This window comes from Sparus aurata, chromosome 6 (genome assembly GCF_900880675.1).
Source record: "Sparus aurata chromosome 6, fSpaAur1.1, whole genome shotgun sequence".
NCBI lineage: Eukaryota > Metazoa > Chordata > Actinopteri > Spariformes > Sparidae > Sparus > Sparus aurata.
This window is the reverse complement of record NC_044192.1, coordinates 20,451,353-20,479,038: the sequence shown is the minus strand read 5'-3', so window position 1 is coordinate 20,479,038 and position 27,686 is coordinate 20,451,353. Positions and strand designations below refer to the sequence as shown.

The 27,686-nt window shown below is 42.1% G+C and overlaps 4 protein-coding genes and 1 long non-coding RNA gene across 7 annotated transcripts; 3 read left to right on the top strand and 2 right to left on the bottom strand.

Moving 5' to 3' along the window:
* The first annotated feature begins 346 nt into the window (after window positions 1-346).
* On the top strand, window positions 347-7,495 carry tmcc2 (transmembrane and coiled-coil domain family 2). Of its 2 annotated transcripts, none has more exons than XM_030419369.1 (5): window positions 347-796; window positions 3,947-4,375; window positions 4,697-5,316; window positions 5,895-6,030; window positions 6,136-6,435. In XM_030419369.1, the coding sequence occupies exons 2-5, from the start codon at window positions 4,085-4,087 to the stop codon at window positions 6,433-6,435; spliced, it is 1,347 nt and encodes a 448-aa protein (XP_030275229.1). In that variant the 5' UTR covers window positions 347-796; window positions 3,947-4,084. The 2 variants fall into 2 exon arrangements, with proteins under 2 accessions (XP_030275229.1, XP_030275228.1); XM_030419368.1 differs by having other exon boundaries at window positions 349-801; window positions 6,136-7,495.
* A 1,552-nt stretch (window positions 7,496-9,047) lies between these two features.
* On the bottom strand, window positions 9,048-17,141 carry usp49 (ubiquitin specific peptidase 49). Of its 2 annotated transcripts, none has more exons than XM_030419356.1 (7): window positions 16,984-17,141; window positions 14,784-14,892; window positions 13,175-14,628; window positions 11,651-11,858; window positions 11,199-11,307; window positions 10,826-11,031; window positions 9,048-10,737 (listed from the first exon to the last, which is right to left on the bottom strand). In XM_030419356.1, the coding sequence occupies exons 3-7, from the start codon at window positions 14,561-14,563 to the stop codon at window positions 10,634-10,636; spliced, it is 2,016 nt and encodes a 671-aa protein (XP_030275216.1). In that variant the 5' UTR covers window positions 14,564-14,628; window positions 14,784-14,892; window positions 16,984-17,141; the 3' UTR covers window positions 9,048-10,633. The 2 variants fall into 2 exon arrangements, with proteins under 2 accessions (XP_030275216.1, XP_030275215.1); XM_030419355.1 differs by having other exon boundaries at window positions 13,175-14,625; window positions 16,984-17,140.
* Window positions 16,365-17,838, top strand: LOC115583042 (uncharacterized). The gene is made up of 2 exons (XR_003984293.1): window positions 16,365-16,561; window positions 17,041-17,838. It is a non-coding gene; the product is annotated as an uncharacterized LOC115583042 (long non-coding RNA).
* Window positions 17,839-18,939: 1,101 nt separating this feature from the next.
* On the bottom strand, window positions 18,940-21,579 carry med20 (mediator complex subunit 20). Its single transcript, XM_030419404.1, has 4 exons — window positions 21,425-21,579; window positions 21,006-21,151; window positions 19,442-19,695; window positions 18,940-19,358 (listed from the first exon to the last, which is right to left on the bottom strand). The coding sequence occupies exons 1-4, from the start codon at window positions 21,436-21,438 to the stop codon at window positions 19,137-19,139; spliced, it is 636 nt and encodes a 211-aa protein (XP_030275264.1). The 5' UTR covers window positions 21,439-21,579; the 3' UTR covers window positions 18,940-19,136.
* Window positions 21,580-21,650: 71 nt separating this feature from the next.
* Window positions 21,651-27,552, top strand: bysl (bystin-like). Its single transcript, XM_030419373.1, has 7 exons — window positions 21,651-22,078; window positions 22,775-22,931; window positions 23,061-23,199; window positions 23,605-23,738; window positions 23,834-23,994; window positions 26,549-26,651; window positions 26,823-27,552. Exons 1-7 carry the CDS (start codon window positions 21,814-21,816, stop codon window positions 27,175-27,177), a joined length of 1,314 nt encoding a protein of 437 aa, XP_030275233.1. The 5' UTR covers window positions 21,651-21,813; the 3' UTR covers window positions 27,178-27,552.
* The last annotated feature ends 134 nt before the right edge of the window (window positions 27,553-27,686 follow it).

The following is a 27,686-nucleotide window of genomic DNA, read 5'->3' as shown; positions in this document are numbered from 1 at the left end:
GAGGGAGATCTGAAGCCGCCGTGAGTGGCTCAAACACCTCACTTGTGTCTTCCTTTTTGTGAGGAAGGTAAAATTCAGAGAGTGAGTCACTGCCTCAGACAGACACACTGTGTACTTTGGCACCACATCACTGCAGCCCCGCATCAGCAGCACACTGGGTGTATGTGTTTGTATTGAGGATGGGGGGGGTTTGGGGAGGGGGGGGGGATGAAAGGCCTGGAGCAAGGCCCTGCCACACACACACAGGCCTTGCTGTGTTCCCTCCCTCCCTCCCTGAGCCTCTCCTCTGGCCTCAGCAGCACAGAGGCACCTGCACGCCTGCGCTAAGCTCTCCCATCCCCCCGCCCATCTCCCTCCATCATCTGTCCCTTAGCTCCCACATCCATTATAGGGCAGGACAGCTAGCCTTTGCGTTTGGACTGAAAAGAGAGGGAGAGAGAGAGCGAGAGAAAGAGGTGGTGAGACAGAGGGAGGCGGAGGGAGGGCATATGATACAAAGGGGGAGAGGGAGAGAGAGAGAGAGAGAGAGAGAGAGAGAGAGAGAGAGAGAGATCCGAGCATAGGAGAGGGGAGAGAGAGAGGGGGAGGCTGCAGATATCGATGACATTAACAATGGAGCATTAGGATCCAGAGAGGGGGATAGTCGGCCACACAACGGGGCTGAGGGCTACAGATATTTGAGGAGGGGGGGTCCTCCTCGGTGAGCACAGGGGGAGGAGGAGGAGGAGGAGGAGGATGAGGAGGATGGGCCTCGAACACAGACTTGCAATGGCACTGCAAAAAATGGATTAAAGCAGTATGGTAACGTTTTCTGATTTAATTTCTCGCTGTGCTGCTTGTGTCTCATCCTCATGTGCTCGCATCCATCCATCGTGCGTCTCGAGGAGGGCACACATACGCACGCGCGCGCGCGCGCACACACACACACACACACACACACACACACACACACCAAGGCATCATCCCCTCCTGTCCACTTGTTTTTTTTTTGTTTTTGTTTTTGTTCATGCCATAGACATCTGTCATCTCCATCCTCATCACAGCCCCGCTTCTCGTTTCACCACCGGACCGTCTCCCTCCTGTGTCATTATTAGATCTAGAGCATCTCCTCCGTATCGGTGATGCTGTTGGGGTTTTTTGTTGTTGTTGTTGTTGTTGTGGGTTTTTTTTCCACCGATGGACACCGCATCGCCAGCTCGCCCGCACGAGCCACCGCTTAGCTTCTGCATAAGCATCTCACTTTTCTCTGACCAGATGAGGAAAACGATTAACCACCGGTGACTGCAGTCATCTGCTTGGTGCTCACTGTGATTGTAACCTACTTTTGTCTTCTTCTTGTGTGTGGTTTATTTTGAATGTAGCACAGTTTGAATAGCGCACATAGGCTTGTATATGTTTATTAATAGCGCTTGTGCTCATTTCACACTGTCACGCAAAATAAAAAAAAACAAAAACCGCATATAATCCCCGCGCCGTCCCGCCTGCGGGGATGAGAGCAGCGCCGTGACATGTTTCGGTGTCATGTGTCCGCCTCAGCTCGTGTTTGCGGGCTCTGATTACACTGACGTGACGTCAGGCAGCGGGTCATTAACGAGCCCTCCATCTGCCGCGTAGCACACCAGAGATATAACACTGACCAGGGGATCCCCTCTGTGCGGAGGGGAGGTGTCAGCACGGGGCGCCTTGTTTGATATCCAGGGTGTGAGTGTGAGGCTTTAAAGGTGAAGTCATGACTGGAGAGGGGGAAGACAGACCTGTAGGCTGAGGTCCTTCAGAGAGGTTTACATTTCATCACACTGCACGTGTCACTGTCTGTCTGCACTCCATCATGGCTGCCTTCACTGTCTGATCCCTCATTTGATATAAACCTCATGCACTTTAATGTGAAGGTCTCTTAAAGTAGCTGTCCTGTAGTGCAGCTGACTTTACTGAGGCTGTGCAGGCCAGGAAGCAGTGTAATTATGTCTCATCTAATTAATGCATGATGGCCTTTCTGTATACTCTCTGATGCCTCCACCAAATCAATTAGGGGCATTACTGCCAGGGGAGGAGAGGAACTACCTGCACGTTTATTTATACTCAAAGGAGCAGTTCGCCTCAAAAACTGCTAGGACTTGTTACCCTATAATGATTAGTAATAATGTAAATATGCAAAGCAGCTAGTAACTAAAGCTGTCCAAATTAATGTTGTGGAGTAAAACGGGTAATATTTCCTCCAAAATGTATGTGGAGTAGCATGAGATGGGAAGACCGGACTGGTGCAAGTAGCTTACCTCAAAAGTCTATTTAAAGGATAAGTTCACCCAAACATGAGATTTCAGTTGTTATCTGGTCACCCTCATGCCGATGGAAAGTCAGGTGAAGTTTTGTAGTCCACAAAACACTTTTTCTGGAGCTTCCCAGCAAAACAGCGTTGCATCAACCTCCTGAACAACTGAAGTAGCTGGGGACTTGTTTTAAAATGTTGGTGCTAAGCTAAAGACGTTAGCACACACCTATCCTAAGTGGGTCAAGGGTGTGAGTAATGTCTTATCAGTTTGGGATCAGTGGGCTTCTGGAGACTTGGATTACGCCAGACGAGGTGTATGGAGACACCCACGTATGTATGTTTTTTTGTGTATGTGTGTCACCAGCTACTTCAGTTGTTTAGTAGAACATTGTCTGCTGGGAAGCTTCAAAAATGTTTTGTGGACTATGAAACTTAGACTGACTTTTCATCTGCAGGAGGATCAACAGAAAATGGCTGAATTTTCACTTTGGGGTAAAATGTTCCTTTAAAGTCAGTGATTCCCAAATAATAAAGAATAAGCAGGACGTATCCTCCAACACATCTGCTGAGCAAACACGTATCCATAAGACGTCTATTCAGTGTCTTTGCTGATGTTGAAAAGACCTCCTGCGTAGAGCCAGAATTTTAAACACGTTTTTGGGACGTCTTTTCATGTTCACCAGTGATGTCTAAGTTTTGACTATGTAATTTAAGGCATCTTTTCAACTTCAGTCACAGACGTCTAAAGAACTTATTGTTTTGGTTATGAAAGGTTGGTTGACCAAACCATCTGATCTGATGATTAGCTCCCTTGGTAAAGGGCTACTGGGGTTGAGCCTCAGGGTTCAAATCCATCTTGTATTTTTTGATGCATTAAGTCCAATATAGCTGTCACGAAAACTGTCATAAAATTTAGAACCACAAGAAATTCTTTAGAAAACTGACGGTCAAAATGATGTACAAAAATAATCATTTGGAACCCTGTAAGGATGTCACTTGGACATCAGTGGTAAACGCAGAAAAGACATCTAAAACGTTAATTCTGGCTCTCCACTGGACGTCCTTTCAACATCAAGATACTGAAAAGACGGATTTTGGATGTTTTCACTCAGTGGGTTGTTGATGGTTACAGAGCAAAATTAGATAAAGTTCAGAGAATATTATTTAAGTCAGTTTTTTATTTATTTTTATTTAAGTTTATTTAGTATTGTTCAATTATTATTGTAAATAATAAAATGTGCTGAATTATATGTTTGCCGATAGACAAATGTCTTGCCTGACTGAAATACTCTCTGGGCTCTGATGGAACAAATTCATTAAATGTGTACCAATTGAACACTTTGTCTACATCTTTTTCCTTGACATTTCTAGAAAATGATTTAACAATTACAGAGCTGTTACTGATATTTGATATACTGACTATAAAGGAACCCGCAGTTTGCTTGTTATGGCACCATCAGATAGTTATTCCACTTCGGTTTGAGATTAACTTTTTCATATAACTGTAATAATTACTGTCAGGATGCAACGCCACCCCTAAGTTCTACTTGAATAGATTATAACACATGTGATGCTTCATTCTACTTCAGTAAAGTCATGTTAATAGTTCTTTATCTGGAGAAGTTGCAGTACTCTCTCCAGCCCTGTTCACATCCCCCTGCCCTCTCCTCCCATCAGCTGGACAAGAGCGAGGTGGCAACTCTAGGCCTACCCTCCACTACCAGCCATGGCGGCTCAGACAGCAACATCAGTGCGGATGGAGCGGGAGCGGCAGCAGCAGCAGCAACAACAGCAGCAGCAGCAGCGTCTGGGGTCATGTCTGGGGGTGCTGAGTGTTCAGGGACCGGTGAGCCGCAGAGGACGCGTGCAGCTCTGGAGCACCTGCAGCAGAAGATCCTAAAGGTCACCGAGCAGATTCGCGTGGAGCAGGAGGCCCGTGACGACAACGTTGCAGAGTACCTGAAGTTGGCCCACAACGCGGACAAACAGCAGGCGTCCAGGATCAAGCAGGTGTTCGAGAAGAAGAACCAGAAGTCAGCACAGACCATCGCACACTTGCACAAGAAACTAGAGCACTATCACAAGAAGCTAAAGGAGATAGAACAGGTAGGTGAGCAAGTGGAGCAGCTGATTCTGAGCTTGTGATGTCTTCCTGCGCAGCCGCTTTTGAATAATTAACTCATGACTGACTCGAACAAGTGTTGAGCTATCTTTGTGAGGACAGTTGTGTCCAAATATAGACTGATGATTCTCATCTGCTAACACTTATTTAAACCAATGAACCATCCTGTGTCTCACCTAAATCTCTACAGGGCCTGCTCTCCTCATCTATCTTCCTGCAGTTCTCTCCCTTAAACCTAATCACCTCTCTCCCACCTTTGAGATCCTCCACTTCTCTGCTTCCTCATTTCTCTTCCCTCTCTACAGAATGGACCGGCCCGGCAGCCTAAGGATGTCCTGCGGGACATGCAGCAGGGATTAAAGGACGTTGGGGCCAACGTTCGTGCTGGGATAAGTGGTTTCGGAGGTGGAGTGGTCGAAGGGGTCAAGGGTGGAGTCTCTGCCCTCACTCACACAGCCGTGGTCTCCAAGCCTAGAGAGTTCGCCAGCCTCATCAGGAACAAGTTTGGCAGCGCAGATAACATTGCTCACTTAAAAGACTCGCTCGAGGACGGAGTCGGGGGCCACTCAGAGGACGCCCCCACACCTCGTGCCCTGAGTGGAAGTGCCACTCTGGTCTCAAGCCCAAAGTACGGCAGCGACGACGAGTGCTCCAGCGCCTCGTCCGGCTCCGGAGCAGGCAGTAATTCAGGCGGGGCAGGGGGAGGAGGAGGAGGGCTCTTAGGACCAACCATGGGGAGTCCAAGACTGGACGGGCACCACCACCACCACCATCACATGCACAGCTCTTGGGACTCTCTACTGGAGGGCCTGCAGGAGATCAAGGCCAGCCAGGCACACATGGAGGAAGCCATCGAGGACATGAAGGGCCAGCTGCAGAGTGACTACTCCTACATGACACAGTGCCTGCAAGAGGAGAGATACAGGTACACATCCAAAAACAAGCAAACAAAAAAACAGTGACACACTTCCAAACTCTGGTGCATTCACTACAGTCATCACAATGTAGTTGACTTGAAGGATAAGGATAGCAAAACCCTGTTTTCTTACAGTCAACAGATCCCATGAAAAGGACAAAAATCAAATCAGTCTGGCCTCAATTTATTCTTACTGAATATTTAACAATTCGTGAATATATACTTTTTTATTTTTAAAACAATCAAAATAATTTAATTTCACAGCTAGGCAATTTTACCCAAAAGGGGAGTAGATGGGAACTATTTTCGGCCTTGGATTAATACACATTCGTTCGCAAGTATTTACTGTAGCATGAGGGTTTGATCACCTTAAGAAATCTACAGTGCCCGTGTTCATCCTAGTGAAAGACCATCTCAGCCAATGCAAAGGTGTGTCTCATGATGTGGTTCAGATAGTTGTTTGACAACAGTGGAGACTACGGCACAGAGGAATCAGCTATATGAGGAACTTGGAGACTGTTTAAAAGTTTTAGCTTGACGATCTTATTTTGAGGATTCTTGTGTGCATTCTGTGCTGTGGTGTTCAGGTATGAGAGACTTGAAGAACAGCTGAATGACCTAACAGAGCTCCACCAGAATGAGATGACCAATCTTAAACAGGAACTTGCCAGCATGGAGGAAAAAGTCGCCTACCAGTCCTATGAGCGAGCGAGGGACATTCAGGTAAGGTAAAAACCGTGCTGTGTTCTGACCCTCAGGCCCACTGTTGTATTCAGGGCCTGTAACAAAATCCTGCTGTGATCACTGTGTGTGTGTTTGTACATGCAGGAGGCTGTGGAGTCGTGCCTGACCCGCATCACCAAGCTGGAGCTGCAGCAGCAGCAGCAGCAGGTCGTCCAGTTGGAGGGAGTGGAGAACGCCAACGCCCGAGCTCTGCTGGGCAAACTCATCAATGTGATCCTTGCGCTCATGGCCGTGTTGCTGGTGTTCGTCTCCACCTTGGCCAACTTCATCACCCCGCTGATGAAGACCCGAGCCCGGGTGGCCGCCACCGTCCTGCTGACCTTGCTGCTGTTTGTCCTGTGGAAGCAGTGGGACTTTGTGGAGCCGTGGCTGCTGCCCAGCTGAGCTCCCCCGCATGAGAGAGACTCCAGAGGGGACCAGGAGCTGGTTTTAACTCACTTAGGGACACAGAGACCGAAATAGAATGAGTGAAAAGGTGGAGCATCTGAGGACAAAACATGGCACTTTTAGTTGAGGAGCGATCTGGCCGAGAGGTGTTTACAAGGAAAGAACAGAAAATACTCTGCTGGCCCAGCAACAAAAGACTTCATCTCATCTCGCCCAGATCTGTTGGTGTTGATGACCAATCATTGATTTGCATTGCTGTCACCAAAAAACTGAGTTTCTTGGAAGAAATCTTTGGATCGTCTTTTTCTAATTATTTATGATACACGAATTATGAAGACTAGAGCAACTTATAATGACATTAAAATGCTGATCATGTTTCGCTGTAACCTTCATGTTGAAGCTTTAGTATATTCAAGGGGAAAAGGGTTTTTTTCATGAATGTTATGTGCTCATGCATGTCCTCATATGTGCACTAAGATGCATCTAGCTGGCATGAGTTGACATTTCATTAATGACTAAATTAATCTTCTATAACTGCCATTTTGTTGTCAGAAATACAGTGCAGACATGTTGTACATTCCTGGTTTGTTTCACATTCTGCTCTGGTGGTGAAGCAGTGCTTTTTAGACACATTTCTTTCTTCTCTTGTCTTTTTCATGAAGTCGAACGAACTGTTAGAAAAAAAAAAAAAAACTGTTGATAACTGCGACCACATTTCACCGCAGGAAAACAAGGATGTAAAATCTGTTCTGTCCGTGAAGGCTCTTTCATAACCACTATTGTAGAACTGCTACTCTCCACGGTGTCAAATTAACTGGCATGTCAAATTGTATCAAAGTTTATATCCAGTTTGCAAAAAACATTATTGCTGTTTTATTAACCAATGTAAGAAATAAATGATTTCATATATTAGGCTGACCTTGAACACATCCTTATCATCCTTCTGCTGAGACTGAACTCTTTGACTGAAATATTCTCAGACCGGATACGAGAGCGACATCTTCCCACAATCACATACTTTCCAATAAAGTACCTTTTTAAAGGGTTTATAAACTTTTACTAGTAGCTTTATTATTGACAGTTATGAAAATATCTTACAAAGTTCTGCAGATGCCATCAATGACAGCAAACTCTAGGTAGCCAGTTTGTGAAAAATTTGACCTTTTGAAAAAAAGGACCAAACTCAATTTGATTTGAGCATTTTTAATGAAACAATGCAAACATCTTCAACCGCAATATGACCTAATAGAAAGGATAAACACCAGACAAAGGGATTTTTTTTTTACAAACGGGCAACCCAAAATCTTGTTTTTATTTTACCACCGCTCTATAACGCATAAGTAAGTTATTCATTTATCATTAATAAAGTAATTGGTTACAAACCCTTTATAAATGTTTTCTTATCAGCTTTTTCAAAAGCTGAATTTGTTATCACCATCTCACATATTCACTTAATACAATAAAAAGAATAACTGGTAATGGAAAAAAAAATGTAAACGCATTCAGAAAGTCTGCGAGACTACAAGTGGAGCGTGAGTATGTACAACGCAAGTTTTGTTTTCTGAGCAGGTGGCGAATGGGACACACAGAAGAATGCCGGCCACTAGCGACACCACAACTAGAGCCGGGCAGCAGAACATGGCTTGACAGTTTCCTGAATGTTTTAAACTAATTCTATGTTATTGCACTTTTAAAAGACAATAGAGGGTAATCAGAAGCAATCTTACAATCAGCATATTGTGCTTTATGTTACACTTTCCACATGTTGCTGCTTGATTTCAATCAAATGCATTCAGGACTTGATTTGCTTTAAAGGGGCACTGTGATGTAGTTTTGGAGAAGAACTCAGAATTTTAATATTTACAATATTAATGAGGTAGAATAAAACAAACTATGTATGTTTTAGGTAAAACAGTCTGAAATGGTGTTGTCCTTTAAGTCAGTTTGTTTATCCAGCTTATTCAGTGATCAAAACAAGAGTTTGTTTAGGCATAAAACTGATCAACAATTATTTGTCAAAACTACATAGTGCATCTTTAAAATATGTTGGATGGGAAAAAAACACTCATCATGATACATCAAGACGGAAAATTGGACAGGGGACCAGGTCACTGCTAAGAAAAGAAATAATCTTCAGAGATTATTTACATTTAATAACATCTCATCAGCAGCATTCTTTGTCTGGTCGAGATTACATTTATTTTAGGTTGCCAATCTTTAAGGAAGCATTAGAGAAGCAGAATTAATAGGTTCCAGATCAGCAGTGCATCCATCTGCTAATCCTGTGGATTAGTTCAGTTTTACGTCACTGCATCCGTTTCTGTTCACATGCTAAATTTGTGAAGATGGGTGCGAACACTCCATTTTTGCACACCGAACACGTACGATGTGTATTTTCCTACAAGGCTGAACCCTCTTCAATCTTTTAAGATGTTTAAAGGGTGCAATAAGTGATTCTGCAGAAAGATCAGATCACATTCCCAGGTCATCATAATACCAACGCTTTAGATCAATTGGTCTGTATTTAACAACCTGGTAAGGACAAGCAACATACTTACATACTGCACCTTTAAAAAGATGTCTCTAAAATGAAAACAACCCAGGAAACGTTTCAAATTTGCTTTGTCTTTTTAATAATTACTGTCAGGCAAAACCCATATGACCATTACATTTATGACAGGTATTCTTACAGTACAAGACAGAACTCAAGGGGATCAGAGCCAGTGGCATGGCCACAACTGACCACTAAAAAGTAAGACATTCATCGTCATTAGATTGTTCCAACTTTTACATAGAGTTCACAAATGTATTTTGCATTTGACTCGTATCAAACACAACAGTTCTTTTTGATTACCTAGGAAATTCTAAAGACCTTGATAGAAACAGCAGAGTAGAAAAAAACATTGTATAACAAGCAGAAGAATTCCTGATTTTATCTTAATTTCCTGTCAAGATGCAAGACGTACAATATATTGCTTTCAGGTGCTCAACTCAAAATGGGTACCCCAAGTCTCCCAAAAACACATTCTTCAGTATCGCAGTCTGCCCTGTTCACTCACTTGACTGTCTCCTGCAGTTATAACAGGCTCGGGGTCTCCGGCCCGGGCTCAGACTAGTCTAACCGTTACACCACAGGGGGAGCTGCCGTTTAAAGAACATACAGGAGCTAAAAGATGAACAATCACAAAGATAGGACCAACAATATTAGCCCCTCCTCAAAAGTGCAGCTTTCCATCACTCATCATCAATCAAAGTGTCTGAAACTCATACGTTTTGCTTCTTTTCGTGGTAGTGAAACACAGAGTGACTACAAAATTAACTAAATCAAAAACTATTCCTGTTCATCGAGAGCGCAGGACACAGTATTCAGTCATCGCAGTACACTTGAGGAGAGGACATGATGAAATACAAATGACACAGGGATGAGTATTCAAAGTTTCCAGAAGTGACATTTCACAATAATTAAAAAAGCTGAACAGGAGGCAACACAGAGTCTGGACCGTGGATTGTTTTGCACAATGATGCTGGCAGATGTACCTCTTATAATATTTAGTGCATTGGCATCAAATGTAGTTATACAAATAAAAGGTACATCAACATTATTGTGATAAAATAAATGCTCCAAAATCCAGAATCCGTGTTGTCTCTGAATGTAAAAATGCTGTCTCAGGAGAGCACCTGGTTGGTTTCAGACTCAACAGACAAGAGCCTGATGGTTGTATTTTTTTTTTTTTTTTTTTTTTTTAAACATGGACACACAACTTGGTGTTCAGCAGGACAGAGTCAGACCTGCTCCCACAGTCTTCAGGCCATTAACCAGTATGCTGGTCCCACAGGCAGAGAAACCTGTGGCCTCATTTATGAAAAGGTTTTAGATTTTTTTTTTTTTACAAATTAAAATCAAATCAAATCAAAGATTTCCATCAGAACTTTCAAAATCAAATTAATCAATTATTTTCCTTGGCAACATGACAGTATATATACCATTATTATCATCTCTCTCATCAGGATTATGCTGCTGAAATATTCACCTCAACTCATGATTGTGGCCGTCCTACTGCCCTCGTTGCCATCTTTTTTTAGCGAATAATTTTAAAGTGATTGTTTTAATGACATCTGGGAAAACATCAGAGAACATTTTCATAAATGCAGCCTTTAGTTGCCGCGTACAGGTCGACATCACAGCGAGAGGTGCCTAGGCGGACCTCTGGGTATAGAAGAGAATATAGGCCTGAGTGTTGCACACTTCCTCCACACTGCAAACCTTCATCTCAGAGTCATTACAGTGGACCCAGAAACCTGGAAAGGCAAAAAACTGGTTTAAATGTGACGCAGAACAACAGGACTTCATAGGTTGATCTGAAATATGTCCAGGGTTTTTTCTCACCTCCTTCTGTATTGTAGCAGTATGCGGTGTAGTGCCCTGAGCCGAAGCCTTTACCATGATGCATAACTACAGCAGACAGATCGTAAGTGTAGCCTCCTCTGTGGACAGAGTGACCTGAGCCTGTGCAGCAGTATGGTTTGATGTTCAGAACTTGGTCAAAGGCCACATGGACGCCAATTTTCTCCCTATGGTTCCGCCCCGACCATCTGCCGTACAACAGGGATGAGTTAGCATCACAAGGATTCACATGCGTCACACTGAACAGAAATGCACTGTGTTTCCAGCTACAAATAACAACAACAAACAAGACCGGGTTTCTCCGGCTGTAATAAAGGCGATCACTGTAAGAAAATCAGCCTGAGGAGATACATACCTGAAGCGTTTGAGGTGCAGCCGTAGAACCTGAGGTAAACGGTAGATCAGAAGCTGCTTACGTGCCTCTGACAGAACTAAGGGTTTGTGGGATGATTTCCGTCTTCTTTCTGTCAAATCATAAAACAATAAGTTGGTTAAGTTATTGAAGTAAATTTCAGCCAAAACACATTACATTTTAAAATTATATTTGGTAAATGTATTCACTTGAATGTCCCCTTTTAAAAGTTTAAACTAATGTAATTTAATATCTTATGCATTCAAAGTCTAGTTTGCTTTTCTGATGGAACTCTATTTGCATAAGTACGTGGATCATAGAATTCTCATCAAAGCCATTTGTCAGAAGTTGATTGATTAACTGTGAGCAGGAATCCTGATTCAGTGAAGAATACAACTCCAAAATCTTTATAAGCGGCTAACTTTGCTAAGCGTATTATGAAACATTGTACTAACTGTTGCAGTGGTTGCAGGCGTAGATGCTGCCTTCAAGGGCCTCCATCTCCGTAAACTTGGACAGCATCTCAGTAAGGGTGCAGCTGCGCTGGTAAGCCTGGGAGCCTGAGCCTTTGCCGATGCTGTGGTATCGCTCCGGAAACTCCAGAGACAAATCCCAGAATGGCTCTACTGTGTTCGACTTGTGCTTACAGGACAGACACGTCACCTTAAAAAGTATGCAGCAAGAAGAGAGGAATAACAGGTGAAGACTCCAGGAGTAGGTAGGTGACATGATTGTTGATGACACCGAGTGTAATATTTTTAGTTTCTGGATATTAAACGACCAGTGTGTAGGATTTAGAGGGATCTTTTCGCAAAAATAGACTATGATATTCAAGATTAACTTTTCATTTGTGTATAATCACCTGAAACTAAGAATAGCTGTGTTGTTGTTACCCCTGAATGGGCCTTCTATATCTACAGAGTAAGTGGGTCCTCCCTAATGGAGTCTGCCATGTATCAACAGTAGCCCATAATGGACAAACCAAACACTGTAAAGAGAGGGCTTTACATGATTTTGGCATTGCAACCTCTTCGCTAAATGCCACTAAATCCTTCACATGGGAAGTGGATCTCTAAATACAATACAATGAGATTGAAACAAACATCACTTTGAAATGTTTTGAGTATTTCAAAAATCATAATGCTGTTGAAGGGAAGGAAAAATAAGCAGCATTAGTAGTTGATGTATTTGTGTGGAACACATTGTTTAAATCAGGGATGCAACATCCTGTAAGTCTTTTAAATTTAAAATATATTGCTCAATCACTTTTTAAGGTTGTTCCGATAGCAGTAACACAAATACTGCCAATACTGTCTAAAATGCTGGAATCTGTATCAAGTACATAAGCCTATGCACGGTCTGATACCACATCATTTATTTATTAGAAACAGGACCCTGCTTCTTCCCAGCAGTGTCCCTACACCTGTATACAACCAACAGATTTGTTACTGCACAAGTAGTCTATATCCATACAAGGCAGGGAATAGTGCAGCACATACACATTTTAATCAGTGGAGAAAGATCTTCTTTTTTTTTTTATGCGTAGACAAACTAAATAAAGTTTTATTTGTTTTCATTACTGACAAAACAATCTGACTTTAAAGGACAACACAGTATTATACAGTTTTACTTAGATTTGGCGGACCCTGCCTCTTTCTAGCTTCAAACTGCGTTCTGTGGACGTTAACTTCCTCTGAAAAAAAACTTGCTTATTCAGTTATGGAAAAAATAACATTTCTGAGTTTTATACACAGTGCCCCTTTAAAGGCAGGTTTGGAAAAGGTGCTTCTGGGTACAGACAGGATGAGGCTGCACAAGTCTCTGTCATCACAAAACCAATCTGTATCACAGTGACTCATTATGTCAGTGTTTTGTGAAATACACACAAGAGCTGTATGTTCATCACTGAATAATTATGGATGTTTATAACACTGTGAAATGTTTTAATCAACATGTATCTGATGTGTTGACAGTCTCACCTGGCTGAGTAGCTGCCCGTGAAAGATGGTGTTCAGAACCTTTAGCACTTGCTTGGAAAGCTTCCTCTTGGTGATGGGGATAACTATCCTACGTTTGGATCCCTCAGTGTCCAGCTCCTGCTGCACCTTGTCCAGCAGCTCGCACAAGAACTCCTGGGCGTCCTGCTGGTCGTACCCACGGAAAGCTGGGATGAGGTTCCACACAGAGTGCAGCATGGCAAAGGGAGACACTAAAGACCACCGGCCTGACCACATGACCCTGAAAAGTGTATGTAACTCATGGCACAGAGACATCTGCTGGCGGGTTGAGCACCTGGGCTCCTTGGGCTGGACCAACTCCGCAGCCTGCGGGGAAGGTGGGGCGCTCTCTTTTTTGCCCACGGGCAAATTCCAACTGCCTGCCTTCCCCATGCGTCCTAGAGGGCATCCCGACAGTGCTGTGTTACCACTGCTGACGACGCCTCCCGTCACACCCTTCACCCCCTGGGAGTGATTGGTCTTGGCCAGCAGCTCCTCAGTCTCACACAGGTCCAAAGTGAGAAAACACTCCCTGAATTTCTGCAAGTGGCTCAGCACTTGCAATATTGAGTTCATGTAGCATGTGTTCCCCAAGTTGCGCAGACCAGTGACACCTGGAGCGAGTCTCCGGCGGGTTACGGCGTGCGTGGAGTAGTATCTCCTCAGTTTAGCGGTTCTGCCGTTCTGAGGAGCCTTTCGGGACAGGGTTAGGAGGGAAGGCTTCTTGGGAGGAGGAGGAGGTAGGCGTTCTGGAGGGTCGCGAAATTTGCGAGGAATGAGTGTGATGGTTGAACGTGGCGCCTGAGTAAGAAGCCTAGCACTCTTTCTGGGTGGGACATTGCCAAGCTCTTCCATGAGTCTCCTTTTCATGTCTTTTTTTTGTCTTCTAGCTTCCTCAAGTTTCTCTTTACGCTGATTCTGCAGATCCTGATGTTTGTTGATCCACGTCTGAAACATCTTCCCGAGGAGTGCTTTCCTCCTGTGACGCAGGGCCAGCTGCATGGCGGGCTGTGGTCCACCATCCCCCCCAGTCGAGGAGCGTAGCGAGCGCCGGCCTGGGCTGCGCACAGTAGAGAGCGCCCCTCTGAGGAGTTTGAGGTCTCCCTCTGCGTTATCATTGAGTACATAGTCTCCACAGGCGAAACAGAAGACGTCCAGCTCACGCACCTCCATAGCCAGTGGGTGGGCTGACTCCTGAAAGTGTTTGAGTGAGTGCTCCTCCATGAAACGTCCACAGGCAACATGGGAGCACTTGAGGCAGGCCCACACTGAATCGGTGGTGCTGCAGTCGACACAGCGCCATTTTTGAGGATTGAGGATGGAATGGTCGTGGCCCAGGCGAAGGCGTCCGACGTGCTTACAACGATCCATCTCTCCTGATACACATGTGGCCTCAGTGATAGGACACACGTCCTGCAACCAAGCTGCAACTCCTTCTGAGGCAAGACACACAGGGAAACAAACAAAGTGAGATTAAGATCTGACCATATTATCCAGTGAAGACTTATTATAGTGTCCACTATTAATCATTGCATTAATGAGCATAAACATACTCTATAAGAAGTAAGAGGAGATTAGAAGGTGTACATACTGTAAAAGTAGTTTCGAACAATACATCAGAACACCTGCAGAGAACTCAACCGCACTGTTCAGCTTGATCACCCATGTCCACTGTCACCACCAGCACCAACAGGAACATTCTGAGAGTCACAGATGAAATCAAGTAAATAATGCATAGCTGCATTAACTCTGGTTAATTACACAAATATCTGTCTCTATTGCAAACAGATCATCAATTAAATAATGTAACAATGCACCAAAACTAGTAAAAACAATAACAATTTACAAACAACATAAATAAGGCATTTGCTGAGAAGACTGGTCAACACAAAAATACATATTTCTCAGCATTTAAGAAATTCTAGAAAACACACACTTTGACTGACTATCCACTAGAGTGGGATAATATAACATAATTACATTAACATAAATATGCAACTGATTTGTACAGTCTACTATTCACGAATATTTCCCAATTTGAACAATTTGACAGATGACGAAAGCTAGATGGTGTCAAAAAACAAAACACCCGTCTTCTCACATGTGCAGCAATTTACGTGAATTAATCATGTTTATTGGCCATAGAAGTTTACAGAGAAATTCAGTTTGTGACGTAATGTGATTAATTGGCCCAACCTTTATTCAAGTGGTTAAACTCTACAAAAATATTACAACAAAAGAAAAAAAACCAAAATCGAATATTGTTTTCTCCGACTGAGAAAAATGTGGTGGCTGAAGCCTACGCTTATTGTCCTTGTCCGTCTCTCTCTCAGTTGTCTTTACAAGCCTGTGGACGATTTGTTTAAGTTGTTTGATGTTGCTGGACTGGATTTCCTCGTGGAGGACTTGGGTCAGATGTGACATTAAGCACGTTCTCGAGTGTCTTGCTCCAATGCCTCGCTCCACTCCACTAACAGAAAGCAACAGTGGCTAACTTGAGTTGACAAATGGTGTCTGTTAACATAAACAACCGGCTTCCGGCACAACACAGAAGAGCCCCTTTAAGGTTTTTGTAGGTTTTTCCTTGATTACAGCTGAGCTGGGTGGGGTAACACCATTAATACTGTGGGCCTGCAACACCCATTTGAGAAATTGTAAATAATACTGGCCCGTACAGATAAACCTGGCTTGACATTATAAAAGACATATAATACTGATAATCTGGCTACAATTGGAGTTCAAACAAAATAGATTTTAGCTGCTGTGGTGAAAATGTAGTGTTGGTATGGTAATGATACAGTCTGACATTGTTAATATGCTTACTCAATATAAGGTGTTCATTTCAATAGAGAAGATATCTAAAGATCTTTAATGTCCAAACTTACAGGCAGATATATTGACACGAGGGAGACTGTTTGTCTGTCCATTTAAATGATCTGTTGTTAATCCATGTAATTGTCTGGCTCAGCAGCACCAGCGCCATGCTACACCATTATCCTTGCTTTTCATTTTCTTCTCCGTGTGAATCATCCTCTACTTTTAAAAAACATTTCCGTGAAAAGACATCGCTAACTTGCAAGTCGGTGCAACTGGTTTCTGCACAGTTGCATACCCAAATCCTGTTACGTTATGTTGTGCCTTTGACGCTTGTGTCTACTATTGTGGCGCTGATAGTCACAAAATCTTACAATATTCCAAATGTGTGTGTCCGTGTTTCACAGCCTGTGGTGTGGAGCAGCCTGGCTGGCTCTTAACGCCATGCTAAGCTACTCCACCATCACCATGTTCAGCCAGAACAAAGAACAGTCAGAGAGCCACTCTCCAGGAACATCCAACAACTTTGTTGGTCTGAGACAGCCCCTGCGAGCAGTAAGTTAGCCACCGCCGCTAACCGCTAGCTCCAGCAGCCCTGCTCGGGATTAGCGTCGCCTAGCCGTGTGCCGTCTCACCCAATAATGTACTTTGTTAAACACATTTGATTCGCTTGGCACCAAGTAGCTAACATTTATGTTATTAGCTTGCTATAGTGGCTAACGTTAGCTTCGCGGCTAACGCGTTTGCTGAGGACAATCGAAGTTAACCTAACGGTTGTTGTTGGTCGCTAACGCTCACCAACTATTAACACTGTGCGGCTTAGCTCGCTAGCAAACTGCGCCGTTAACCGTGAGAAAACTCCCCGGTGACTTTCAGCACAGAGAGCCGGTTAATGGAGCGCACATTAACGCCGGGCCTCATCTGCGGTCGTCACTACATTTGTTACATCTGATAATGGAAAAGCTGGGTAACGTTACCATCGCCAACATCCATCCATCCGGTACACTCAGAGCTGGTTGTTGTCCTCATCACAGATTGAACAACCCAACTCTCGATCCGAGCCCAGACCCCGCTGCTCTCATTGGACTGGGACTGAGTGGCAGCCGGGCTCTCATTGGCGGACTGGCTGAACAACAGGCAGCAGGATGGACCGTCCGTCCGTCCACCCACCGAGGCCACATGGAACAATAACCGAAGCTAGACCGCGAACCGCCGGGCTAAAAAAGAGGACGGCTGCCCCGGAGCGTCTGACCCCGGCGTCCCCGAAAGCCCCGCGTTCAACATGTGTCAGCTTCTCCGTGCTAATCTCATAACATGCATGTGGGGATGAGTGGCTTTAAAACACAGTATCAGCTGAACGTGGAGGGGACTTGATTTAAAACCAAGACAAGCCTCAATCACTGCAAATAATTCTGATTTAATGAAGGACACGACTGATGTCCAGTAGTGTTCCAGTGTAAGGCTTAAGTTTGTTAGAAAAAAAAATATATATACATAATAATAAAAAAGATTAGTTTTTTTTTTTTTACACAATTTAAACTCCTTTTGGCATTTATTTAACTCATTAAAAAACACGTATTTATAAAGTCTCAGACCCACTATTCATTCTTATTAAGGAGAGAGAGACAAGTGATCAGCCTGGCCCAATATCGGGGCCAATATTCAGCATTTTTCTAATTATCTCTGTGTTGTCATTAGTGTTCTTGTTTTTGTTGTTTTTTGTTTTTTACAAAACTATATAAAAATGAGCCATCCTTCTTCTGTCTGTAATCACTACTCTCTTTCTCTGTACTCTGGGCTATGGATATGCAATAAAAGACCAATTAAATGTGTTGCATTAGTTTTGGCCCCAAAATATTCTCAAAACACAAAATACAAATTCAGATATGTCACAGAATAAACAATCAAGTGAAACGCTAAAATAGCCCAATATTCCTTACTAATTTTAAAGGGTGTATTTTTGTGAGAAAATTCATACTCGTAATTTTAATACTCACTACATTAAAGAGGAAATAATAGAAGATACCACAAAAAACAGTAGTCCTTTTAAGTAATTTTTTTTTTTTTAATCAGTCATGAAAACAAATAAAGTTTGTTAATGTAGCCTGTTTAGGCTTAAATGATCTTTCCCTCCGGATTTAAATGTTTTCCCCAAAACTACCTAGTGCACCTTTAAAGTAATGAAATGGAAGTATTAAAGTATACAAATATAATTGTACTTGAAAGCAGAACTCAAGTAAAATGTACATAGTTACATTCCATCACTGGTAATTTTCAATTTTGACACAAATATTGACATTTTTATTACAAAGGCTAACTGTTTCCAAGTATCAGTTATCAGTCTCCTTGATTACAAATTATCCGTTACAGCATCTGCAAAACATATCGGTCGAACCTTACTTTTAAGTACCATGAAAGTCTTCTCATGTAGGTTTCTTACAGCTTTTTTCACTCATCTTGATATACTTCCTTTCCTGCAGATCCTCTCAGCTCAACTTTTTTCAAACCGACTTTCTCACTGTGGATTTTTCTGACCTGTCAAACACCAGCAGTGAAACGAGTATTCAGATCCTTCACGTGACAATAACATCATGTAAACATATGAAAAAGTTCCCAGAATTAAGCCTAAAAAAATGGAAAAAACCTCTGTCATTCAGAAAATGTCTACTGAATGTAAATAATCAGTGAACTTAGATCTTCAGGTCTCTGCTCTGTAGACAGAGACTTCCTTGTCCGTACATCATTAAGGTTTTTCCTGTTCAAAATTGCATTAACTAATTAAACATAAGCCACCATCCATTGCAGGAAATCTAATCATAATTATGTGTTCAGTATATAGATCTACACATCTCTACAGAAAGGTTACAACCTCACCATGAGGACATCTAAAGTACGCTTGTATGACTTTAAAAGAAGAAACACAGAGACTCTCGTAAATGTCCTCTTTTATGTCTTTTTATTACAAGATGCTTTATCAAACAAGAACATGTAATGCAATATTGAAGCACAGAAATGGAAATAAAAAAATCCAGGCTTTTAAAACTGACTGGATACCGTGCAGATCCACAGGACCACAATTAAAGCAATATCAACATATAAAAAAATAGATATCTCCGTTACCGCTAACACATCATCGCACGTTACTTCCTGGGATTTGAAGTTTACGAAGTTTGTTGAACAACTCAAGGTACTGAGTCATGGTGTCAACAGAGTCTGCTGGTGCGAAGAGTCCTTCGGGCTTGGCAGCAAACACAGACGGCAGTTCCGGGACGCTGGAGCCGAGAAAGGACTGCATGAACTCCTTCATGAGATTCCAGCAGTCCCCTGGAACCACACAGGGACAGTACTCCACCTGAAGAAGCACACCTAGAGTTAATGCTTTCAGTGTGAAAATGTAATGTTTCCACTTGCAAAAATTTTAATTTGAAGACATACCTCTACTGATATCCCTCTGGCGCTGGAGCTCATTGTCACAGTACCAACTTTTATCAAGAAGTCACAGTAGCGGTATCGGGCACCGCGACACTCCACCTTGTGCCCCTTGGCATTCTGGAAGTGACTTTTTAGCTTCACCATGAGAACATCAAAGTTAGCGTCAGCTATCAGGCAGGGTCCACCTTCAAACAGACCCAGGCAGCTCAGGGGAGTTTCAGAGTTGTGCATTACATATAAGAGCTTGGAGGGCTGACCTGTGACAGAAGGGAAGTATGACTGTCAGAGGTGTCAAGTAAAGGAGTTTATTCACTCAAGTACTTAGGTACAGTTTTGTAGTATTGGAACTATGTATTTTTACTTTAACTTAATGGTCCAGTGTGTAGGATTTAGTGGCAGTTTGGGGTAGGAATTAAATATAATATTCAAATGTTCATGTTTTCATTTGTGTATAATCACCGGAAACTAAGAATAGTCTTTTTGTTACCTAAGAATGACACTTTATCTAGAGAGTAAGCAGATCCTCTTCTATGCCATGTTTCTACAGTAGCCCAGAACAGACAACCCAAACATTGACTTTAGAGAGGAAATTTCTTGTTATTCGCAGTAGTGGAGGGTAAGATAAAGGGTAATCAACAGATCAACCACTAGATCAGGCTTTCCATGTAAAAATACAACAATATGTCAAAATATGATTGTCTTAACCCAGCAGAGCCTGACCAATACACAATGCCAATATAAGGGAGTAAGAAATTCAGATACCAATAAATAAGCCCATATACATATTCTTTGCAGGAACGCCTCGGATGTGGTTATCAAACCCTTGTAACAGAGGCAGGATATTTTACAGTTTAACACTAAACTTTATAGCCCAAAATTACATCACTGCACTGAAACAATAGGCTTTCCCAGAAATATAATAATTATAAATCACGCAAAGCAACCTTTTCAGCATTATGTTCATACTCATTATGTAAGAACAAACGTTTTAATATCGGTTAATATGAGACCAGATATATGCTGATACCAATATATCTCCAAAAGGCCAATATCAGTCGGGCTCTGGTATCCCCTATCCCACATGAGCATAATGGAAAAGATCCATGCGTAAGTATTGTAAAGATTTACTGTTTATGTTCCCACTACGATTGGCCCTAGAATAATTATTTGCCTATATTGTAATAAACAATATATATTTCAATATTTTGAAACCTACTTAAAAGCATTTCCTAGGACTGGTTGACAAAATTAAATATTACAAAATTTTTGACCAAACATCTTGATATCCACATTGCAACAATATTGAAGGGATGAGCGTTGGTACCTTGAGCATTAACACAATGAGATGTGAGCAGTAATGTGAGCAGGATGACAAAGTGAATCAAGGCAAGTATTAGAACAAGTTGAAAAGTCATAGTTCACAAAAACTACATCACTTCAATGTAATGCAGCCTTTACGACCAGGAAAACACAGCACTTAAGTTATGCCATATCACGATAAATTGACTGAATTCATAAGAAAGACTGGGTGAAATGAGAGCCATAGAAGAAGAGATTTAATGGTTACCGCTGACATTCCCTGTTGCATGGTATGTCTCACAGTCTACACAGAAGCTGCCCTGCTTCACTGCACCCAGCTGCTCCAGCTTCTTGTGCAGGATGTCCACTGTTTGCTGCACACTCTTCCCCTCAGCCACCGGCACCTGGCACACACTACAGGACAAACAAGGCACCACATCACACATACAGCAGCGTGTTCTGTGGGGAACAACTGAGCAGCCGGGTAACATCTGCTTTTTCTTTGGTATGGGACTGTAACGTTATCGGAACTACTGAGCATCGTTTGAATGAGCCTGAGCGCTGAGACGTGATTAAAACACATGAGGCGAGATACTGAAGATAAAGCCAATCATAAATTGAGTAAATAGCGACCCAAAGATTGTTAAAATGTTATAAATAGTTAAAATCGTAAAGTAATTATCTCACCAAGTGACCCCCATTGCTGTTTTGTCTCCCAACTGTTTCTTGCCTTTCTGTGCAGTACTTCCGGGTAAAATATGGTACTTCCGGTAAAGTTAAATCTGAGTATTTACATTTATTTATTTATGACTCAAAAATATCAGCCAAGAGATTTTTTTTCTTCAATTTACGATGCTGGTTTTCTTTTAATTTTGTCGAATATAAAGCCGTTTAATGCTAACTTTGCTAGCTAGTTTAAAGACGTAGCTGTGAAACGTCACTTCCTCCTGGTATGGACGTCTGCACGTGTTGAACAAGCAACTGTTTACAGTTTCTTGTTAATTTGAGACTTTAGGTAGCACATCCCAACAAAAAAACAATAGAATTATAGCGACATTTTCTTTCAAAGTATACTGATGCCGAAAGTTAAGAAGTCCAGAGGCGAAGGAGGAGAGAAGAGCGGAGGAGCGGTAGCGCTGGCTGACCAGATCATGCAGGCGGACACGGTGCGAGCCCGAGGCCGGGTGAAGACCAGAGACAGCCGGCCAGAAGACGAGGACAAGTACGTGGACGAGCGACTATCGCGGAAGATCTTACAACAGGCCAGGATTCAACAAGAGGAGCTCCAGGCTGAGCATGGCCTGGCACCAGAGAAGAAGAAAACACCAGTCACTGTTCTCGGTAATCTTTTACATCTATAAATTATCCTCTACTTAAATTTACACATTTTTGAATGGAGTCTGGTGTGGCAGAGCTGATCACAGCAGCCTTGACTACAAACAAGTGTCCATATTAGCACGTTTATTTAGAATTTAAAGGGGCGAAGAAATTAAAACAACGTTTATTTTTTCCCAAACTAAATAAAACCCAGAAGACTGTGTGAAGCTAGAAAGGTGGCAGGATCCACCACATATTAACAAAGTAAAAAGTGTAAAATTTCTGTGGTCCTTTTAAGGTCAGTTTGCTCTTCTGATTAAAATGTATCCCCCAAAACTAGCTAGTGCACCTTTAATTACTCGGAAAGTTCACACCACTTTGAGTAATTTGAAGTTTTACATGGTAAATGTCATTGACACTGTTCTCACTGAAAATTATCATTTTTACTGACAGTCTGAAGCTTAAAGACTGTCACGTGTCACTTACTGTCACAGATTACAAAAAAAGCAGCAAATCATTACATTTAAGAATCTGAAACCAGACAGTTTTTCTTGAAAAATGGCCAAAATGATTAATCGATTCTGAGAATAGTTGGGGATTAACTTATTTTGGGTTAGGGTTCTTCAGTTGATTGTCTCAATCAAGGAACATCACTTTACTTCTAACAGAATATCTTAAACAGTACAGACCTTTTTTGTTAAACTTGTTATCACATTTCAGGGTCTGGCACTCAGGATGCAGACTCGGATGAGGAGTGGCCTGCGCTGGGAGCAGCAGGTGCTGGTGACGGCGATGCTATGTGTGATACTGAAATCGTCGTCGACGCTGAAGATGAGAAGGCCATGGAAATGTTCATGAATAAAAACCCTCCAATGAGGCAAGATACAATATACTGCTCATTCTATCTTAAAAACTAGCTGTAGACATTGAACCTTAATGACACGCACAGTGAGTTGTAATTCTCCTTGAAATGCTCAGCTAAGTTATTTCTTTGTGGTCTTCGTAGACGGACCCTCGCTGACATTATCATGGAGAAGATTACGGAGAAGCAGACTGAGGTTGGAACAGTGATGTCAGAGGTGTCGGGGTGCCCAATGCCCCAGCTCGACCCGAGGGTAGTAGAAGTGTACAAAGGTGTCAATAAGGTGAGTAACATCCGTTTTCTTAAACTGAGTGCACAAGATCCCAACCCACAGTATATACAGACAGGTCATTAAAAAGCAAAAACTGTGAAGAAAAATGATGAATTGCAGCGGCTTTAAAGTGGAGTAAAGGGTTAAGACAATATAGCATGAGATATTCTAATGGCCTTACTGCATTTTTTAAAATAAAGTAAGGTCTGCGTCTGCATGACGCACAGTATTAGTGTTTGTGTACCAATATAATAAGTTTTTCAGGAAACACACAATCTGCCTCTTAAGGAGCTCTTATTAAAGAAGTGTTCTTCTAATCTAAAGCAGGTGTCCATGTAGTGCCTGGCAGGAAATGTGAAGAATATGAAGATCTCTAAGAGCCGTTGAATGATGATTATTTCTGTTCTTTTGCTTCAGGTTCTGACAAAATATCGCAGTGGTAAATTGCCAAAGGCTTTTAAAATAATCCCAGCTCTTGCAAACTGGGAGCAGGTTCTCTATTTGACTGAGCCTGAGAGCTGGACTGCAGCTGCCATGTACCAGGCAACAAGGTGAGTCCCCAGGTGGTACAGAGAGAGTTTTCATATGTACTTCACACATTCCACTGTGGTGCACTGACGCATTTTCTTCCATACTGTTGTCATAGAATCTTCTCATCCAATCTCAAAGAGCGAATGGCTCAGCGCTTTTACAACTTGGTGCTGCTGCCCCGAGTACGGGATGATATCGCAGAGTACAAGAAACTCAACTTTCATCTCTACAGTGCTCTGAAGAAAGCCTTGTTCAAACCAGGAGCATGGTTCAAAGGTGAGGCATAAAGACCATTTCTTAAGCTTTTTAAAGTTTCTTTTGCAGAGTAATAATACTAGATCCACATTAGGGCTTTAACGATTAGACTATTTTAAAAATTGATTGATCGATTAAGTCGTTTTTCAAGCATAATACTCCAAATCTTTTGTGTGAATTTGCTGTTCTTCTTACATCATAATTAACTGAATATCTTTAGCTTTTAAAGTGTTGGTTGGATAAAACGTGTTACTGGATGACAACAGCATGAGCTCCAAGATATAGTGTTATACATTTCATATCATATCAACAGTCAAACAAGAAGGTGTTCACGTACAATAGTTCCTAATATTACTTGGGCATCACTAGTTATTGTTTTATGAAATGCCCTGTGAATGCTTGGATGAGCTCAAGTCACAAATGGCCCTTTAAAATAAGAAGTGGGTGAAGTGGGTGAAGTGATTGAACGATAGGATTTGACAGCTTGTTGCAAAGAACAAAACACAAGCTTTCTGGGACGTGTCACGTGTCTAATTTGAGCACTAAATTTAGGCATGTTACCCTGAGGACACTGATGGAGGATTAGGTGGCGTCCACAGGGTAAATAACACTTTTGGCTCAGGAAGCACAGTATTAATTAACACACTGAAATTTAATTGGGTCAAAACATCCTTCATATATCAAGAATTCCTCTTGGCCAATCATTGTTGAGGATTTTTTCCTTTTAATCCCATCAATCGTGTGTGATCACACACTATCCCAGATTGAATGGGACTATTTTTCTCCCAAACATCATGTGACCCATATTTAGAAAACCACCAGTACGAGACAACACCACAAGGTGGCAGTGTTGCTCATAAATACACCGCACCATAGCCCACATACAGTGAGAATGAGAGCGCTCATTGACCACAAGTGATTAGTATTCAATTCATTCTTCCATTACTGAAGTTAATTTGATATTCTTCTAGAAATTACATATTTAATTGATGAAGTGATGGTTAATGTGGTGTGTTTTCCATGTGATCAATGCACCCGAAGGCTCTGAAATAATGTTATATCAAAATATCTTTATACAAAAGAAATCCAGTTTATCTTGTTGACAAACAGGAAAGCAAAGTTACAACACTTAAATCTACCATGGGCAGTTATTAAGTGTAATAAGCAGTGTACAAGATGATTTCTGCCAACATCTGTTAAAAACAAATGTTTTGCTGAATTCAAAATTGAACCATAACGAGCTGTCTCAACTATGTGTTATTGAATCAGGGTAAGCACAATAGATTAATGATTAAGTGCCTTTTAAAGGTTTATTTTAAAGGGGCAGTCTGCCAATCTTTCAATGGTAATTTCATATTTGAGTTCCTGTTATTACCATTTTCTGACTACTAAGTGGCCTCCCAAGTGTGACAGGAAAATTGAAGTTCAGAACTACCTTAAAACTGAGCAAATATGGATGTTTAACATCAAAATCATCAGATTATTAAAACTCAGATTTAATTTATACAGTTATGTGGTCAATGCATAGTATATTTTTAAACTCTATGGTCCTGATCAGACAAGTGGGTGTCACTACAGGCACAGCCGCTTTAAAAACACCTTTGAAAAATCTGTTCTGGACAAAGCAGCCTGTTGTGCCTGTAGAGCCGGGCTGCGGGTACATCCAGCCACCATAGAGTACCAAAGTCACGCCCCTTCCAGTGGACCCGATGAGAAAATGCTTCAGAAATCTTTGTATGGTAGTGAACGGAGAGAGCCAAATAATCATTCGATCCCTCATGAATTGCGCCATGAACTACACATATGCCAGTTTAAAAGATAATTCTCCAAGACAAAAATCAGATGTTTGGGTTTTGATTACCATTCAATGAGACGAGGTGTAGTCTGTGGCTGTGTAGTCTTTATTATTACGTATATGCAGTCTTATCATTCATTAATTTTATGACAAACTAACTTGTTTTGACTAGAAAAAATATCTTTTAAATTGACTTCATATGTGTGATTCTTGTCACAATGCAAGCAGGATCAAAACAATGATTTGTCTCTTTCTCCATTCACTAAAACCTTACCAAACCTCAATTCCCTATTGGTTCTCAACAGGGAATTAATAAGAAAAGCAGTGCAGCTCCACACCTTGTGCTAAAAAATTTAACATATTTCAACTTCTAAAAATCGTGACAAAATCCAACGTGCTGTGCAGGAGGGGTACTTCCCCTCAACATACCATAGGCAGACAAAGGTTAGGCTGGCAACTTGTTCCTAGTGATGTGTCTCGCTGATTGGCCTCTAACACGGTCAACTCTGCTTATCATGCAGACAGATTGACTTCTCCGATGGTGTGCATTCTCTTGAGTCGTAAACCTGGGAATATCTACGGATGGTCACGTATTATGTGTACACAGCTGGAAGATGCTGATGACTTGTATCATTAGAAATGTGAGATTCAGTGTTTCTTGGGGTTTATTAGTCCCTTTTTTTACCCAGTTTAATCTGTTTACTGGGGCTTACAGTCAAGTTTACCATGGCCTCTGCTGGAGTACTCTCATAATATGTGGTGCCCTCCTCTGTCTCACAGGTATACTGATCCCTCTGTGTGAATCTGGGACGTGTACTCTCAGGGAAGCCATCATCATCGGAAGCATACTAACAAAGTGCTCGATCCCTGTGCTCCACTCCAGGTAAGGTTTCCTTTCCCTGCCACACACCAGCAGACAGATGTCCGCTCCTATCGTTAGATAGAAGAATCAGCCAGTTATCCCTGAAAGCTTTGTATTGTGTTGGAAAATTAAAGGTCAAGGTTGCATAACATGTCAGGTTGTGTAACGTGCACAATCTTCCTTGTCTTTCAGCGCTGCAATGCTTAAGTTGGCAGAGATGGAGTACAACGGCGCCAACAGCATTTTCCTGAGGCTTTTGCTCGACAAGAAGTACGCCCTGCCTTTCCGTGTCCTAGATGCCTTGGTGGCTCACTTCCTGTCTTTCCGCAGTGAAAAACGTGTGCTTCCTGTGCTGTGGCATCAGAGTTTACTCACCCTGGCCCAGCGCTACAAGGCTGACCTGGCCTCTGAACAGAAGACGTCACTGCTGGAGCTGCTGAAGATACAAACACACCCTCAGATCTCTGCAGAGATTCGCAGAGAACTGCAAAACTCGGAGTCGAGGGATATTGAAATTGGGCTCCCCGTGACAGTTGAAATGGACTGAGGTTTCAGTGCATGGTCTAACACATCCTCTTTCTCTGATACAAATGATTCATTGTTTCTTCATCATGAAGAAAACATTGTGAAATCTAACTTCTTTATTTGTCCTGCTCTATTAAAGGACAGTTTCAAAACATGGGTGTCTCTCTGCGGGCAAATTCTGTCCCCTGCTTGGATGAGTTTGCACATTTGAAGATGCATGTCAGTACTGATGTTAGGTGTTGTGGTTTTGTATCATGCATTTCTGAGCTGTTGTCCTGCAGTTTCGGTGCAGTGATCACTTGGAATACAAAGACTGGCGTTTGTGTACATTTGATTAAAAGCAACTTTGTTGTTTTGAAGCAACAATTTGGATTAAAAACAAACTGAATCCTAAAAATGTTGTCACGCATCAGGTGTTGTCTCCATTTTCTGTTCACATCTGTTAAGTTTTGCACAATATGGATGGAGAAAGAAACAGCAGGGACTGAATTGGATATGTTCAAACCAGTCAGCATGGCATGATTGAAGTCA